Source organism: Xenopus tropicalis, chromosome 3, assembly GCF_000004195.4.
Source record: "Xenopus tropicalis strain Nigerian chromosome 3, UCB_Xtro_10.0, whole genome shotgun sequence".
Classification (NCBI taxonomy): Eukaryota; Metazoa; Chordata; class Amphibia; order Anura; family Pipidae; genus Xenopus; species Xenopus tropicalis.
Window position 1 is genome coordinate 51,680,106 of NC_030679.2, and position 18,734 is coordinate 51,698,839.

The 18,734-nt window shown below is 37.0% G+C and overlaps 1 protein-coding gene across 1 annotated transcript in view; it reads left to right on the forward strand.

Moving 5' to 3' along the window:
* The window catches only part of nuak1 (NUAK family kinase 1), a 49,719-nt gene extending 32,962 nt beyond the window's left edge, over positions 1–16,757 (forward strand). Inside the window, exons 3-7 of the mRNA XM_002931629.5 lie at positions 6,102–6,253; positions 8,260–8,325; positions 13,187–13,306; positions 13,626–13,758; positions 14,837–16,757. Coding sequence (XP_002931675.2) covers positions 6,102–6,253; positions 8,260–8,325; positions 13,187–13,306; positions 13,626–13,758; positions 14,837–15,978 — 1,613 coding nt within the window. The 3' untranslated portion in view covers positions 15,979–16,757. The remainder of the gene's footprint in view (positions 1–6,101; positions 6,254–8,259; positions 8,326–13,186; positions 13,307–13,625; positions 13,759–14,836) is intronic.
* Positions 16,758–18,734: the final 1,977 nt, after the last annotated feature.

Genomic DNA, 18,734 nt, shown 5'->3' on the forward strand with positions numbered 1-18,734 from the left:
AGCAAGGGGCTGGGGGGGACAAGGGACAGCAAGGGGCTGGGGGGGGCAGGGAAGGGACAGCGAGGGGCTGGGGGGGCAGAGAAGGAATAGCGAGGGGCTGGGGGGGCAGAGAAGGGATAGCAAGGTTGCGCGCAAGAAGGTAAAACCATGGTGCTAATACAGATGTAATCTGGACCCCTACTTAGTATTACACACCATTATAGAAAATAACAAAAAAAAACAGTACTAATGCTATATAGGGTGTGTTAAATGCCTACAGTGTATCTGCACAACGAGCCAGTCAGTAAGTGGTAAAATAACTTGTTATTTAAAAAAAATAAATTTGTTCTAAGTCCAGCATCAAGAATTATTTTGCCCTAGTAACAACCCCTCATGTGAACTGTGTCAAGTACTTGATAATTAGTAGCAGCTTCCTTAGCCTTCCCAAACTTGCTTTTATCTGCTGCTGTAGCATTTTTGTTATCTATTATTTATTTATCTGTTATTTATTTGATTATTGAAACGTAGCCGTAGCGGCTGCATTTTCCCACCCTAGGGTAGGCTTATATTCGAGTCAATACGTTTTTCCAGTTTTCTTAGGTAAAATTAAGTACCTCGGCTTATATTCGGATCGGCTTATACTCGAGTATATACGGTATGTCTTTGTGACAACTGCCCTGAATTTTATCATACCACAGGGCAAATGGCAACAGTTATTTTTAAGATATATTAATATATATGATCTATATGTGAGGTACAAAAGCACAATCAATAATAGGGCTTATTTACATCTGCACATGCAGTTGCAGTCCCTACAGTTTCCCAGCAGACAGTTGTGCTAAAACCACTTTTCATTAAAGGTGCTTGTGTCAAAATTAACTTTTTGCACACCCATATTTTTGTGCTTGCCACTGCTCAGTCCTTCCTGCATTCTGCTCCAAAAGGCTGATGTTGATACAGGGGAACCCTGGAGCTACTAACACCTCTTGACCAGGCAATATCTCCGGGTTCCCTCAGAGCCCTACATCAATTGCAGCAGTTCTGTTACACCAAAAGAATGGGGTGCACACAGTTGCAAATGAAACTGATGTGAAATGACACCAGGCAGATAAAAAATATTCTTTGCAATTGTGCCAGATTCACAAAGAAGTACATGCGCAGTTGCGTCTATTTTGGCAGACATGCTTGCCAACCGTCTACCCCAAAATAGCATTTCATGTTAATGAAAAAATATCTAACATTAAAGGAGACATATCCTATAAAAATTACCAATGTACCAGGGAATTGTACTTCTCTAGATATAGAAGGATTGTGCTAAAAAAAGTTTGTTTTTTACTGATTTTATTGAGAAGTTCGCCCAAATCCCCATAAGCCCCGCCCATCCAGTCCACTTCCTGCTGGCTGAATTCTCTGGATGAGCTGGGGAGCCAGCGGCCCTCAGTACCCTGAACTCTAGGAAGGATGGGAACCAATCAGCAGCTAGGCTGACCTGATAGGGAACTGAAGCCTGTCTGTGCTTCTCTGCCTCCAGGGCTGTGATTGGCTCTCCCCCTCCTACTGTGCTTCAGGCAGGGACCGTTAGGACACACCCACCCCTCATTTCAAACTCCAACAGAGAAGTGATAAGATCTATAGGGAGCTCCAATAAAGGGGCCATTTTTACAGATTAATGTTTAGCCCAAATGGAAACCAGCACTGTGTATTATTCATAATTGCCTACAAAACTAGGGTTTTTCCCATTTATCCAATATGTCTCCATTAAGAATTATTTGAAGCATTTATGTGGCAAAACAATCAATATACTCTGCTGCTTAAATACAATGCAGTCCTGTGCTTTGCATATTTATTTTCATTTATTTATGGACTGGAACGTGTGTTTGACATTTAAACACTTGCTATAAATTCTCACATTCTAACAGCAATAAAAACTGTTACTCCTACTAAAAGAAGTGGTGTCTCTGGTTAATTTATTCTTGATACCACTTATAAATCACTTTGCCACTTCAAATAATCAGGTCTTAATTCAGTCAATAAGCCATGGACTTTGAACATGAAAAAACATGATACCAGAGAAAAGCAGATTTATCAAAATGTGAGTTCAGAGCTTAATACACAAAAACTCACCCACATTCTATACATTCCTATGGGATTTTAGAAGCATATCTATCAATAGCTGAAAATAAGAACTCGCCATTTAATAAATACACTTCTAAATACCCCATAGAAATTAATAGAATGTGGCCAAGATGTATGTATTAAGCTCTAAACACAAATTTTGATAAATCTGCCCCCTAGTGCCTGTGTCTCAAAATCTTTATCAAGGTTATTTTAGGCTAATATTTTTAGAGAAGTATGGGCCAAGTGATAATGCATTGCAGGGGTAGCTTTAATGAGTTCTTACAAATTGTAATGGAAAGTGCATTCAGTGCTAAGGAACATAAATATGTTTACATAGCTATATTTGCATGTGTTTTTAGGCAGAAAGAAACCCAGCATCACTCTTTTTACTGTGCTTAAAATATAGTAAATATAGTCATTAACCAAAAGTACAGCTACATAAAAGCTCATTTATGTATCTTTTAAGGGTTCATATACTTGATAAATAAAAGTGTCCCTGGGTTCCATCTTCAAATGAGATCCAGCTTTTCAATTGCAAAAGTGGAAGGCTCAAGCGTTTAAGATGCTGTTGGTTAAGGAATTCCTGACTTAAATTTGTTTCTCATTATGACCTGATAACCAAGCATTTGGAAATAAAATATATTTGTTTGTTGGTATTCACTGATCTAGTGTTCATAAAATAGATTGTTTCTACTTCTTTTGATTGGTTGAACTTTATATAAAGAAGCGCTTTGTGACTGCGGAAAGGTAGTTCTGTCTACAGTTGTCCATAGAGTAATAAAATACCATTCAGGGGGCATGTAAAGGCAGCAGATGGAAGGAATGTCAACACACTGGAACTAATTTAGAAGATTGCTCAGACTGAGAGGGAATGTATAAGGCATATTCCAGCTGACCCAAAGCTTCGCCCTTTTAAACCATCAGAGCTGCAACCTCATGCTTAAAACTATCAGTGGCAGATAATTAAATTTTTTGCAGATATCTGTATGTAATAGCCATATACATATCTGGCAATGGTCCCTATTTTGAAAGGGGCAGTTGTACAGAAGACTTAATAGTTGAGAGTTATTAGTCGGTAGGGTTATGGGCACATATGTTTGTCATCAGTTTAGCGGCATGACCAAAGACAACAGCAGATATGCATATGTAAAGAGTAGCATGAGCAGTTTACGTGAGTTCAAAATAAATGAAGCTTGACCTGAATGCTTAAGCATACACTAACTGAAAAGATCTGGAAAGTAAAGTCTCATCTGTCTTTTCTCTTTCCACTGCTAAAATGTAAACACTTTTTTGCTTCATTGCGTCGAAATGTGAGCTGCGCTACACCTTGGGGAAAATAATTATACATAGAAGGGCTTTGGCCCATTGTTTTAATGTTTGGTTATGGATTCTACCACAAAAGTAAATTACTAGGTTTCATAATTCACAAATATCTTACCCTGCATTACAGCTTGTTAACTGACAAAAAGAAATGCATAGTTGCACTCCCAACCATAACTCTGTAATTGCATTTGTGGAGAGTGCTGCCATTCTGGGCACCAAAACCAATATTTTCTAAGACATTTAATAATAACCTACTAAACAAAATATTGCTGGAATACGATATGAACTGACCACCATCTTATGCTGCAAAACCAAACTTCTTGTTGGCATCCCACCAACAGCAAACAAATACTGAGTACTTCCGCCTGGAAAAGTCATCATATTAAATTCTTGAAAAAAAGTCAGAAACAGCTTGAATTAAATAATCTGTGTAGAGACCACTCTTCCACACTGAAGAGAATCTCCAGCATGAAATGGGCCTATGGGGTAGAGAACATTCTGGGTTATCAGTCAGTTTCCTTTAATTTACTAACAGATCTGTTTGGCTGCAAGTCAAGGGTGGGGATATAACACTAAAATCTGGGAAACCTAAGATGTCTCTATTTAATATTACAACAAAATGGCAAAGATACAGTCACAAGCTGTTTTACCACAATGCAGTCTTTTGCTAGTCTGAAACATTTTAGCATTTTGCCATTAAGTATACTTTTTTAACCCGTTGATTTATGCTTTGTAGGATCAGTTTGGGTACAGCTCTTTCTTGTTTCAGCCAAATAGTACTCCAATTTGCAAAAAGAGTGCCATACAAAAAATGGGTTTTCTGAAACAGGAGAGGAAGAATGTGACTATCCGACACAGGGTCCTGACTAGAATCCAATTGAACACATTTCAAACTAGTCCTAATTGCTCAGCATCAGGACCCAACCTCTGTTATGTGAATAGGAGCAAATCCACCCATATTTCATCATATGTAATAAAAGGCACTATCTTTGTCCAGGTGCATTAATCATAGCAACAGAGGAGGAGGTGACCAGTGAATCTTTCCTGCTGATTGGTTGGAGTAAGAGCCTAGGTTAGAAGGCCTTTAGCTAATGCTGCAACTTAAATTACATTATCCCATGGTTTTGGAAAAGATGTTGAACATACAGGTGTCAACATAGTTTTGCCATATAGCATATTTTAGGGAAACAACATTTTTTGTAACGTTGTGTTGAGTTCTACCTTTTTATTCATATATAAGTTGTATTAAGTTTAAATGTGCATGTAAACATGTGCATTTAAGAACAGTATATTTGTATCATTATTTGGGATTTAATATTCAAGAGAGTTCTCTTAGGCACTATAGTGTAAATAATAGAATATAAGCCCAAGGCATCTTGATCTACCAGTTTTGCCATGTCTGTGTGTGCTGAGACATGGGGAAATTGAATTGATGTCAGAGCACAAGATTCACGTCAGTTGAGAGCATACGATGATAAGCTGCAGGGAATGTGAACAGCTCATATCCCTTCTTTTTCATCAGTCACTATAACTGGGGTTGGTAAAAAAAACATTGTCTGTTCATTCCCTTATTTGTCTCGTACTGGCTGCTAAATATCCTGACTAACTGGACAGTCTGCTAACTGCTTATGGTTAACATGTGAGTGAGATATTCTGAGTTGGTATCCCATTGATGCATGCAAATATAACAGGACTTGGCAAGTAGTTGAAGGTACTTGTAATATTTAAAGGGCACTTCTTAGACTTTTTTTTGTATCGCACACCTGTGCGTAGGAAATAGGGAAACAATGACAGATTCTTTCTTGAACATATGCAGTAAACAAGTTTTGGTGGATTTTTTTTATTATGGGTTTACTATGGTTTTTTTTAAAGATTAAATACTAAAATGAATTTCTTAAAATATGTGTTATAGAATGCAAACTAATGTTTTTAATATTAAAAGTGTATAGAAAGATACAATTCATTAAAGCTATGCATGGATACTTAAAAACGAGATAGTGGTGTTGTAAGAAGCAACATGGTACTAAGTGGAAAATATAAAAGGTCATTTTCAGGTTTCTTTTGCTGAATTGCCACAAGTTAAGTTGAATGATGGCTTTCAGCCTACACACATACTGCCTTCTGGAAACAGGTACACCTAAGGCCTGGGATGGATCAGTAACCTGCTTCATATTAGCTGAAGATAAGAGTCTGCTGAAACCACATGCTTTAAAGCTATGGCACAGGTGGTGCTTTGTTTGCTGTTTTACTGCTAGTTAGCAGTCAGAATCCTTTGCTCATTTTCATTTCTGATTCAGAATAAAGTTACGTTTCTGCAACAAGCAAATCATTTGCCACCATCTTGAATTGAAAGTGTGTTTTGATGTGGTGCCAACACATCAGTGAAAAGTATACACTGAACCTTCGAAAAATAATAATAAGCCCTTTACATTAATATAAAGGGAAGCAGAAATATAGGAAAAAAGAATAGTGGCCCTCTAGGCATCTTGTATCTGTCAATCTATTTAGTGCAAGCAAAATTAACTTTATTCCTTTCTTTGTTTATTTATTTTATATGCAGACTGGCCTTTACTTATTTTTGTACGTTGGTTGCTCATCTATTTCAATGCTGGAGCTAGCATAACTGCAGGTTTGTGCTAATTATCTAAACCTCTACTCTCTCTCTCACTTTTTTGGTGCAGTTTTTGAAAATAAGGACAAAATTGTGATTATAATGGAATATGCAAGCAAAGGCGAGCTGTATGATTATATCAGCGAGAGACGAAGACTGAGTGAAAGGGAAACCAGACACTTCTTTCGTCAGATTGTCTCGGCTGTGCACTACTGCCACAAGGTGAGAAGAATGATGGCTGCTAAAATGTTTTGGTTGAGTTGTCAGATTCCTGAGCTGTTTTAACTGTAGCGCTTCATTTCTTTTTCCACTAGCTCATATTTGTGTGTGCTCCTATCTTGTACATATTGGGGAATATGTATCTTGTGCTTTCCCTTGCAGTTAATTTATACTGACTGGTTATGTATTCTGGGAACAGCAAAAGGTTTGTATGTAATTCTCTGCATTACACAAGGGTTGTATAGTTTGAAACTTAAAGTAGAATGTATTCTGGGCCTCCTAGCCAACTGCATTGGCCAAGACCCCACAAGTTCCTCCCCACCCCCCAGACCTAGATCCAGATATAAAACTGTAGGTGGTGGTTGCCATCTATGTGCATGTTGCATCCAGTTTTAGGCTTCTTGGCTGTCATTACTTTGCAAGAGCACTGGAAGATGATCTGGTCTTCCAGCATGCATACTTCTGATTGGTAAAAACTACCAGGGACTCTAACAAGGGGTGTGACACGGCAAAAGATGACTGCAGCCAGCCTTGCTGCATTGCTTTTGCAGTGTAGGTATAGAGGCCCATGGACTTCTAACCAATTGCAGGGATGTGTCTGGAGCTGGAGTACTGACTAGAAGCACAGGAATTTTGGTTACATCTTGCTTTCCTCTATGAAACATGCAGCAACCCAACTTCCCAAACTGCTCATTAGTAAGTAAGACTCTTAATTCCTGTCTGCTGTAGCTCTGTAAGTAGGGGTATTAGATACTGAGTCATAGGAATGACACAACAGTAATGTTAGAAAATTTCAGTATCCACCCATTACCTGTTCTGGTTTTAGGGAAAACAAACCCAAAGCAGCTTTCAATAACTTGGATTTATCGATGTTAGAAGTCTTAGTTTACTGTTGCCATATGGCTGTGAAATAGACAAGCCTACTTGATATTTGCTCACACAATAAAACAAAAAGAGAGGAGCTGAAATAGATAAGCCGTCTGGGTGTATTTTTAGTGTCTTGCCGCTAAGAGCAACCATTTATAATATATGACGCACACAGAAAGAGTCATGTATGTTTTCATTGAACAAATATTTTTGCTGATAACAAGTAGTTCAGTTCCTGGTGACCTTTTAAATAGGAATATTGCAGCCACTCTAGTGGATTTTCTTCCAGGGAGGAATGAAGATCATGTCCATTAAAAAGAATATACTTGCTGCATTTAGAGATACAGCTTAAACAATGTCCCTTAAAGTATGGGTTGTCAGACAAGTATTTTCTCTTAGCTGTTAACACCCACACAGCTAAATTGTGTCTCTGGTGTAAAGAGGAGGCCACTAAAAATATTCTTTGTTATATAAACTCACCTCCCTTGTGGCTGATAGTGAAAGCTGTCACACATGGAAGTGATTAGTTGTGATTGGTTGATTAGAGAGTGCCCCCTGACAAAATAATTTACCTAACAGAGGCCACAAATGGAGGCACACTTAGTTTTCGCACTACATCTTGTTGGAGCACAGATCTTATTCAGTTGGCGAGTGGAAGCTAATGGGTTAAAATAGTAGACTACAATAAGACCAAAAGAAAAAAAAAAGCAACTGTATTCTCAGAGGGAAAATATTATGTTTAAAACACATGAAGCTGATTCAGTAAGCTTAATGCAATAGAACATTCTTTCAGCCATAGAGTATATGTTTCTTCAGAGTTTATATCAAACTAAAGAGGCACCAGAATGGTATTAAATTTGTTTTTACAGCCCTTGGCGCTCAGTAAAAGGTTTTCAGCACAAAGTCGAGATGGGGAGGTGAAACAAGGTACCCAAAGAATCCCCTCTTGTTTCCTATGTTTTGGAGGAGGATGGATTCCATTCATTTTTGCCCCAACCACATAGCTAGTGACTAAGAGCCTTTTTTTCTATTAGCCTGTTAATAGTCTGGTGAATAAATCAAACCTAAAGTATATAATCTATATATAGAACACGCTTTTATGCTGGGTTTTTTTTGTATTCATTTTTTTTTTTTTTTTTTAGAATGGTGTTGTACATAGAGATTTAAAACTGGAGAATATTCTTCTTGATGAAAACGGTAACATAAAGGTATGCTGGATTTTCTATTTCTGCTTTGCTGATTATTAGGTTTTTAAAAATGTATATGTTTATTGGTTTTATTTGGCTTAGTAGCAAAATTAAAGGTTACTGTGCACCACAGCAAATTCATTATACTATTCATAAACTTTGGGAATTTCTCATAAACATATTGAAACTGCTTATTAGCATACTTCCTGGGCCCCAAACAATCATAGGGTCTGTTTCCCCTATAGATACACACCCGACCGCTGAACCCGAATATTGGGTTTTCAAGACTGGTGTTTCATGCTTCTGTATTATATAGGGGCCCTCATACTATAACCTTAACTGTTCAAATGCAGAGCTGTCAGCCTCAGTTGACTGGAATTGGGGGACCAGCACAGCACACCACTCACAATTTTTGCCACTATCTGAAGGTGAAGTCACGTGCAAATGCTTCGCAGTAATGTCACTGAATGCTTACTGTGCATGCATGCCCCGAATCTAAGGCAAACCTTTAAAAATTCTGGAGAATGCGGAAGGGTGACGGGAGACTGTTTTCAGTTGTCATTAATAGAAATACTGTGGGTAACCCTGAATGTGTCATTACAACAAAGAAATGTATAATAATGCTATAGATAATTTGCTTTAAGAAGTCATTGGGGCCATGGATATTATCTTTTTAAGAGTATTTGTACTTATACTGAATGTTGTTTTTTAGTTGTCAAAAGTAATATTTTCTGGACTACAATCTTCTGGAATTCTGTATGTTTTATAACTCTGTTTCAGTTGACTTTGGGTGATGTATGCTTTCTGCTGATATTTAGTTTTGACAAGAGGTGACCTAAGTTTTAAGTTCCAGACAGGCACATTCCAAACTATTAACCATTGGAGTTTCATCCTGCTGAAAGGGTCAAGGGAGCTAAAAACCAACAGTAGGCAGCATAGTAATTTATATATTTTGGGATGCCCATGAAAACAAAGAGCTGCTTTGATATAATGTGCAACTAAAGGTAGAAAATGAAGTCCTTTGTCTTAAACCCTTCATTACTGTTCTCACAAATAATTTGCTAATCAGAATTCTTTGCATTAATCACAGCATTTTTGTCATTGTATAAGGCTAATTATGTAATATAACTGTTGTGTACTAAACTATTTGCACTTCAGTGGTTTTGTAAACATCACATAAATTGTTCAAGGTCAATCTTGCCACTGTTCTTGAATGCTGGTAAACAAATTCTATACTCTGTATTTGTTAATAAAAAAATTGTGATTGCGGGAACAGGTTTAGGTCAGATGCAAGTGAGGTATTCCATCCTGTTGTTTTGACCTCTGTGAGGAAAACTCTTACGGATTATCCCTTTAACTTCATGGCCTTGTCATGCTTAAGTATGTTCCATGTAAGGATGTCTTATCTTTTTTCTAATTTAATTTTAAAACTCTCTGCAGAATTGCAGAATTGACCTTTTAGTGCTATGATTACAGCTTTAGGGACCTTTGAGGCTACCCATGACCATTTTGCTAAATAGTTTCTGTCTTCCGCATTTTTTAAAGACCCACCATACATTTTTACTTTTTTTACCTTTTTTTATATGACTGCTGCCAATATTAAGACATGGCTGCTTAAACAGTTAGTTCTCTAGTTGTTGTGTTTTCCCTGGTTTCCATAATAGTAATATGTACTTTTGAAACCAGACATTGACACGTTGTGATTATGCCAAAAATAAAACATCAAGAATTAATGTTCTAAAATCACTTTAAAACAAATTACATTTGGGGGTGTTTTAACTGCTGCTGCGATTAGCAGGAAACATGGCAGTCAAAAGGTTCCTATGCTTTGCATAGGGCTCAGTGTGAAATGTGTTAGAAAAAGTGCACATAGTGAGAACAGATGGACCTTGACTCTGAAGCACTCATTGTGATATTTCCAGATCAGAGTCAGACCCTGAGAAGCTTTTGCTAACCTAAAGAGAGACATACAGCAGAATCCTACTGGCTGTGTTAACAGGCAGCCAGGGTACTGTCTGGGCAAACCCATATCTTATCCACCAAATAATTTTATTATCTGTTTGCATCAGTTTTGTATAGAGACATTATCCCATAGGGTAGTGCCACACAGGCCTACTTCAGGTGCTTAAAGCGCTATAGTTTTTGTACCCCCAAAATATGGCTATAGTGCGCCCTCAGGCAATAGCAGCTTGGAAATAGCATCACTATGCTTAACCCTGTGTGCTGGGTAGCTGGTGTGTAGAGATGCAGAAGGTGTACCATAGCATTGGTGTCAATAGTGTAAATCGCTGTGAAACATATGAATCGTGTAACCACTAGAAAATGCAGAAGGCAATTTTCAATGATCGTATGTTTTACCACTGGCGATTCACACTGACACCAATGCCGAGGTATTGCCAGGAGTTCTCCTTCTATGGCAATTCTCCCTGTGTGCCATCCCCCTAAAGGCTAATTAATACCAAGTTAAAAAAGAACTAACCCCACCCCCCCCCGCCCAGACAAAATTCCCCATAGACTGCCCTCCATTGGCCCCCCTCCCTGCAGAGCCTATTAGAAGGAAAAGTGTCCCTGCTTGGAAAGCTGACCTATAAATGTCTAAAGCACAGCCAAATTCACAGGTACCATTTTCTGGATCCTTTTTTTTTCACTTTGTCAATAGATGTAGCTTTATGGCGCATATGTAGTCAGAGCTAATCTTAGACTAGCTCCAACTGCGCATACATCAGAAAGCTCAGTGTTGGTGGGCTTGTCAAAGAAGATCCAAAGATCTTGAAGGTGGTGCCTGGGATCTCCCCTGCTCTACTCTGCATTCATAGGTCAGCTTTCCAGACAGGAATACTTTTACGTCTAATAGCATTTCCCAATGGAGGGCAGTCCATGGGGGCTTTTGTCTATGGGGGATTTAGTTCTTCTTTAACACAAATTTTGTCACACAAAATAGTATAATACAAGGACAAAATTGATGTTACTTTTGTTTCAAAATGAAACCTTAATTTTCTGAAATAAGCTAGATTAATTGCCTAAAGTTGTTGTATTACTGTATATAATGAATGGCTATAATAAAGATTGTACTCAAATTGTATTTATTGCTCAGGAAAAAAGTATTTTAAATATGATTTAATAATGGTATTTGAGCTCATTTGGATGCTATTATAAAATTAAATCTACAAACGAAGCATTCATTATTTTACAAAAAGTGTATAAAATTACATTCTGTCCTTTAAAGTCCTTCAAATATCATTCATTTTTAAATTAAAGTTTGGTGCTTTTAAAGTGCCAAGAGTATGAAGTAATCTCTGTTTCTATTAATCTTGTTTCAATGGGTCAGACAGCTTTAATGGGGAAAGCTGATAAACATCAGTCTGTGAGAAAGGGAGGGGACATAATGTAAATAATGTTTTCCTGAATGGCTGCAATAAAAACATGGCTGCTAAATGTACTTACTCCTTTATAAGAAAACAAATATATCATGCCTTTCTATTCACGATGATACAGTTCATGCCATTAATGGAATGTGTCCTTTAAAGGCAGCATAAGGTATAATTTTAGCCAATTTCAATGTAGAATATTTGAGCCAGTAAAAAGTCCAGGGACAAGGACAGAAATATTACCATTGGAAATTGGCCATTTTTCCCACTGTTGACTGACAAGGCACACTTCTCAAGACTTAACAGTGACTTCCTGCAAACTAGCCAGGGTGAGTTGATAAGAAATTTAGGCAAGTTAAAGGCAATCTGAGCCTGGGAATAGGATTTCGGGATAGGCAGTTGTGATGAGGCCAGACTTTTCTTTGTTCTATATATATTTTCAAGTTGCATTCATCTGACACAGTGAGAAGTTGACTATGAACCTTGCCAGTTTTGCTTTAGTTAGCTGGTTTAAGGTGACTGTGCATACACATATTAGAAGAATACAATCAGGCAAACTAATCACAACTACATATATATAATCATTAATATATATTCAACAAAAATGTGTGATCACTTGGATATATGCCTTCCTTGGGTGTGATCGTCCAGTGGTAATCAACTAAAATGGAAAATCAGGCTTTATTCAACCAGTGTATCTGGCCAATTGCCATCCTAGAAATGCACAGGCCTGTGGTGGAATCCAAGCAATGTGCTTGTGGGCCCAATTTCCTGCATTATTTGAATGATAAATGGTGGTAGTGCTCCTTAGGCCAAAAATGGTACCTTAATTTTTTTTTTACTAAACTGAAAATAAACACATTAAAAATGAAATACATTGGCCTTCATTGGCCTTATTTACAGTTTTTGAATTATTTGCCTTCTTCTTCTAAACCTTTTCAACTTTCAAATAGGGGTCACTGACCCTGGCAGCCAAAAAACAATTGCTTTGTAAGGCTACAGTTTTATTGTTATTGTTAATTTTGATTACTTGTTTTTCTATTCTGGTCCTCTAAATGTGTCAGTCTCATTCAAACCACTCACTGACTGCTAAGAAAATTTGAACCCTAGAAATCAGATAACTGCTGATATTCCAAACTGGAGAGCTGCTGGACAAAAAGAAAAGTAGTTAAAAAACCACAGATGAAAAAATAAAGACCACTTGCAAATTGTTTCAGAATATTACACTCTACATGATTCTAAAAGTTAATTTAAAGATGAACATCCCCTTTAAATATTTATTTCAGTGGAACGCTAATTAAAAATGCGATTGCTAAGAATATTGCTGGGCCCTCTCTTCCATTTGTAGCAGTGTCACTGTTAGTATTTCCCACTACTTAGAGGATTCCATAAATTACTTGGAAGGTTTAGGATTAAGCCATGTTTATACCTCTTCATTTGTTTGTTGTTTTATAAGAAGTTTGTGATTTAGGAGAAACTTTTATGGTGAACTGAAAGATGACTCTTTCTTGCAGATTGCTGACTTTGGTCTTTCAAACCTTTATCAAAAAGATAAATTTCTGCAAACATTCTGTGGGAGCCCTCTTTATGCTTCTCCGGAAATAGTCAACGGGAGACCATATCGAGGTCCTGAGGTATGTTGTTGTCTCGTATAGAACTGCTTAGCCTCAGAATAGTTAGCCAAGGGCTAGCCAAGGGAAGGCTTGCCAGTAAAGTCAAAAACATAAGGATTGGCTACTAATCTTACTCCTTGTATGATCCTCTGTAGAGCAGTTTTATCCAACCTGCAAATGCCAGCAGCCATGGAAAACCTTATTTTCTTTAATTTTTACTCAATAATATTTTGGGCCTGGTTTATGAAATCTGAATCCAATCCCTCATTCCTTTTGTTAATATGTGTCTTCCTGTCCTGTGCTCTATTCACATTTATAGCATAATTTTTTACCATTTTAGGTTGACAGCTGGGCCCTTGGAGTACTTCTATACACTCTAGTTTATGGAACGATGCCCTTTGATGGTTTTGATCACAAAAACCTAATCAGACAAATAAGCAGTGGAGAATACCGTGAGCCAACACAACCATCAGGTAACCGTATGATATGAAACCACATGCTGAGACAGGCTGGAGTTCAAACATGTGACTGCTTTATTGGCTGACTAAGCTTGTTTGCACGTGTGCAATTAAAACAGAACATATGAACTGACCCTACACCCTAGCCAAAATGCAAGTTTGAATTTGCCATTGCTCTGAGCAGTCTTGTTCATGAGAAGATCATTTTTCTGTAAACTGTCTTGCCTTCATTGTGAGAGATGTGTAAATAAAAGCAATAATCTGCATTTTTAGGTATGTTATATGTAAATTGTTCCTAAAAATGTAATCCTAGATATTAAAAAACAATATGCTTGTCATGTGATTGTTTTAAACATGGCAGAATTCACTAAAAAGCTTATTAACTATCATGTGCAGGGGAGTCCTACAGAGATGGGTGATTCTGTACATTTTACCTTGTCTCAGGGAAAACTAAAAAAAAACACAGTGGGTGAAGTACTTGAAAATGAAAATGATATTTAACTTTCTTCATAATACACCTTATAGTCAAATGGTAGGCAGGCCAGGCAACCTTACCACTGAGCCACCGTGCCACCCAATATGGTATTTAATACCTCCTCAGAGGAAATATCCATTCCTTCACACATAAAAGGCATCATTTCTGAAACAAGTGAATGTGGTATCTAGTAGAATTAAGTCTAATTAAGTGAATGTGCTTTTTTTACCATGGTTTTTGACACATGATTCCTCATTTTCATAATTACAGGGTTATTTAGGCCTACTTCTAATTGTGTATGATGCTTCAACATGGGTGCCAATTAGCATTTCTTTTTTCATGATTCGTGTGCAAAGTGCAGCACAAAGTTCTGGTCTTCTGGTGCCGCTGTATGCCCAGAGTCAATAATGCCCTAAGAATCTGATTTGCTTGGATAGAAAATCATTAATATTTCAAAACTGACCTTTGCTTTTTCATTCTCTGTCCCAATTACTGTTTATGAACAACATTAGGTTTATTGTGGATAGTACATGTCCTATGTCTCCAAAGGGACATATTACAGTTCTTATAGTATTGTTTTTGTGTGTTAGATTTTAATTAAAGAATTTTTATTCACAGATGCTCGTGGGCTGATCAGATGGATGCTCATGGTCAATCCTGAGCGTCGAGCAACAATTGAGGATATTGCAAACCACTGGTGGGTTAACTGGAGCTATAAAAGTAGTGTATGTGACTGTGATGTTTTAAGAGACTCTGAATCTCCTCTCCTTGCGAGGTTTATCGATTGGCATAATCGTTCTACCACCAGACAGCTCGAGGCTGAAAACAAAAGCAAGTGCCTTTCAAAACCATCTGAAATGTCATTAGAACAGCAGAGATCTTTAAAGAAATCGAAGAAAGAAAGCGACATTGCACAGTCTTTGCAAGATGGCGCTGATGAAACATCATCAGTGACAACATCAAAGAGACCCAAAGGAATATTAAAGAAAAGAAATGGTGATTATCGTTCACATAGTGCTGGCTATATTGAAGGTGTTGTTAGTCCTGTTTTGTCTCCAACATACAACACTGATGATGAAAACGGGCACATAGATCTATCTCCCAACAGCACACAAGACCTTGAAGTTCCTATTATATGTGATACCAAACAGGCAACGCCAATGCCAAAAAAGGGCATTTTAAAAAAGACACCACAAAGAGAGTCTGGCTATTACTCTTCTCCTGAACGAAGTGAGTCATCTGAACTGTTAGACAATGATGGAGAAGAAAGTATCAATTCTGCACTTGTCATCAGTGAGACAAAAAGAACGGTTTCTCATAGTCTGTCATATAGGAGAAAGGGCATCTTAAAGCATAATAGCAAATATTCCAGCAACTGCATAGATTTGTCAGTGGCTGGTCTCACAGGAGCTTCACTGGACTCTATGAAAGAAGGTGTTATGCCTGGAGAAGGATTGTCTCGAAGCTACAGTCGTCCCTCCAGTGTCATTAGTGATGACAGCATTCTTTCCAATGACTCCTTTGATTTGCTTGAATTAAAAGGTGGTAGATCAAACAAGCAGAGAATACGCAGTTGTGTTTCTGCTGAAAATATCTTGTATCTGCAGGATTTCGATGGACTTCAGAAAAGCTCTCGTCCGCAAAACCTGAAACGCTACCGTAACCGTTTTGCAGACAATAGCTTTTCTTTACTTACAGATATGGATGATGTGACTCAGGTTTATAAAAAAGCATTGGAGATCTGTAACAATCTTACTTAAAGTTATTCGTTTTAGATTAAGATACCTTTATGGTGAACACAGGAACTTTGCTGACAGTGGTTGTATTGGAATAAGACACCAGTAATCGTTTTGTGAAGAGGTATTTCTGACACCGTAAATATTTTTCTTATGTCTGGCATTCAGTTACAAAATGAGCCAAGCCAGCACGTACAATTTTACCTTTCTTAAATCCTTTTCCTATAGAAGAAAAGTCATATTGTTTACAGTAGTATGTGTTTTCTAGAATTACTCTGCAGTTTTGCTTTGCACTTGTCACTCTTGCACAGGATCTGTAATGTCAACTCTAGTAGACTTTGCACACTCATTTCAATCCTAAGTGTGCAATATTTTTCATTAACTTAAGCAAAAAAGGCAAACTATTTTTTTTTCTAACTTTTTCTTTCTCTAGTTCTCAGTGAAGAAAACTGGCCTGTTTCCAGTATCCTTCTGTTCCTCTTCTAATAAATGAGTCTGACGGTGATAGCTTGGTGGCTCTTAACCAAAGTTAGCATTAGCCCAAGTATGGGGCCAAGACGATGGCCTTCTTGATTGATATCTGGTCAGGGATAGTTCTGATATCAATTGTGCAGGAAAGAAAATCCCATCAGGATCTAGTTATTTGTAAGGGGTTCTAAACACATGGTTGTATCCTGATAGGGACCACAGCTCAGATGACAAAATACGGCAAAGATCAACTCTGAATCCTTTCATGTAAACTGGCACTACTTAAACTACTTTTGATATTCATTAGCCCTTAAAGGAACAGTAACACCAAAAAATGAAAGTGTATAAAAGTAACTAAAATATAATGTGCTGCTGCCCTGCACTGGTAAAAGTTGTGTGTTTACTTCAGAAAGTCTACTATAATTTATATAAATAAGCTGCTATTTAGCCATGGAGGCAGCCATTCAAAGGAGAAAAGGCACAGGCACATAGCAGATAACAGATAAAACACTATTGTATTCTACAGAACTGATCTGTTATCTGCTATGTAACCTGTGCCTTTTTTCCAGCTGGAATGGCTGCCCCCGTGGCTACACAGCAGCTTATTATATAAAGTATAGTAGTGTTACTGTAGCAAACACACCAGTTTTACCAGTGCAGGGAAACAGTGCATTATATTTTTATTACTTTAAAGCTCTTTCATTTTTTGGTGTTACTGTTCCTTTAAGCTAATAAACTTTTTTGTGTTACTATCTGCACTGCCCATCTTCACATATTCAAAGTGCAAGGTACTTAAGACATTGGGGTGCAATGTAAACATTTGCAAAGCTTGCTTTACCAGTATTTTTTAAAACTCCTTATTCCAGTCTTTGGTAAAAGACCATATAAATGAGTTCAGAAAATCAGAAATTCACTTACCTTAACTTAATTGTCTTTTCAAGTAAGTATATGCAAATTATATTTATTATTATGATTATTATTTTTATTATTTTAATAATGGAGCACCTTAATTTGTCCATTTATGAATACTGACTGCAGTATTTTTCAGTGACTAAAAGTCATCTGAGAACTACAGTACCGTGTCTTAACTAAAACATTTCAGTGCTATATATATATATATATATATATACAGTATATATATATATTTTTTTTTTTGTAGGTTTGCGTAAACACTAGTCTTATACCTGTAGGTAATTTATTGATCTAACAGACATCCAAACATATTAAAGGAAACATCTCTTTTTAAAAAGTATTTTTAAAGATAGCAGTGATTTAGCTTTTTTACTCATGATCAGATCATTATATTCATTATAGTGAATATTGTCATTTAGTCATGACAAAACTGTGTGCAGCCCTCAGCCAAATGAATAAGTAGGCAGGCACTTTCCACATACGGGTCAGCTACCTCATGCACACTATGAGTGATTTAGGTTCTTAAACGAAAAACTTTGCTTGCCTGTGTTGGCGAACTTCATCTTACCCTGTGTTGCCAGACATCAATCTATTCTCCAAAAAGGAGATTGAATAGATATTTTAAAGGGGAAATCAAGTCAGTGTGGCTCTGGGTCTGTATCTAAAAATACATTGTTCGCATGTTTGTCTCAGTTCAGATATAACAAATAGATTAGTTTGGCCAACATTTCCATAAAAAAGTTATCTGGCCTCAGTGTTAGATCATCCTGCGTGTAGACAATCTTTGACAACTCTTCCTTATAACAAAAGAAATGATGGCTTGCAACTAGTGTGAATAAATCAATGCCTTTTTACTTAGGTCTTCACATAAATAAGAATCTAAAATAATGGAGATATAATGGAGATATAATGTATAATAATGTAGGAGTGTGTTAAGTATGAATGCTTCTTTTTTTGGCTTGTTTTATTTATATTTTTCCTGGTGTTTTAATAATATCTTTATGAAGAGCACATTTGCTAAAAAATATTTTAAAAGAGGTAAAGTGCTCTTTTTGGGTTTCCCAAAATATTTTCTACCTAGATTCCATTACAACTGATGTCATTTGTAATTTTAGTATGTTAAGTTTTTTTACTTCACTGTCAGCAAATACTGTCTGAAATATTAACTGGCGTACAGCACGGAATAGTCTTTTGAATTTAGTTGGTTTTTAGGATGTTAGCTGAAGTGGTTATGGAAAGTAGAACAAGTACAAGGTTGAGTCTCAAAATGTGATTTGCGAATTGTTGGTGTAGAAGGAAATCTGGAAATGTATTGTGTTTTTTAAGAATGCAAAAATATTGCAATGAAATATACCATTGGGTTTCACAATGGTATAACAAAGTGAAATGATGGCAAAGGT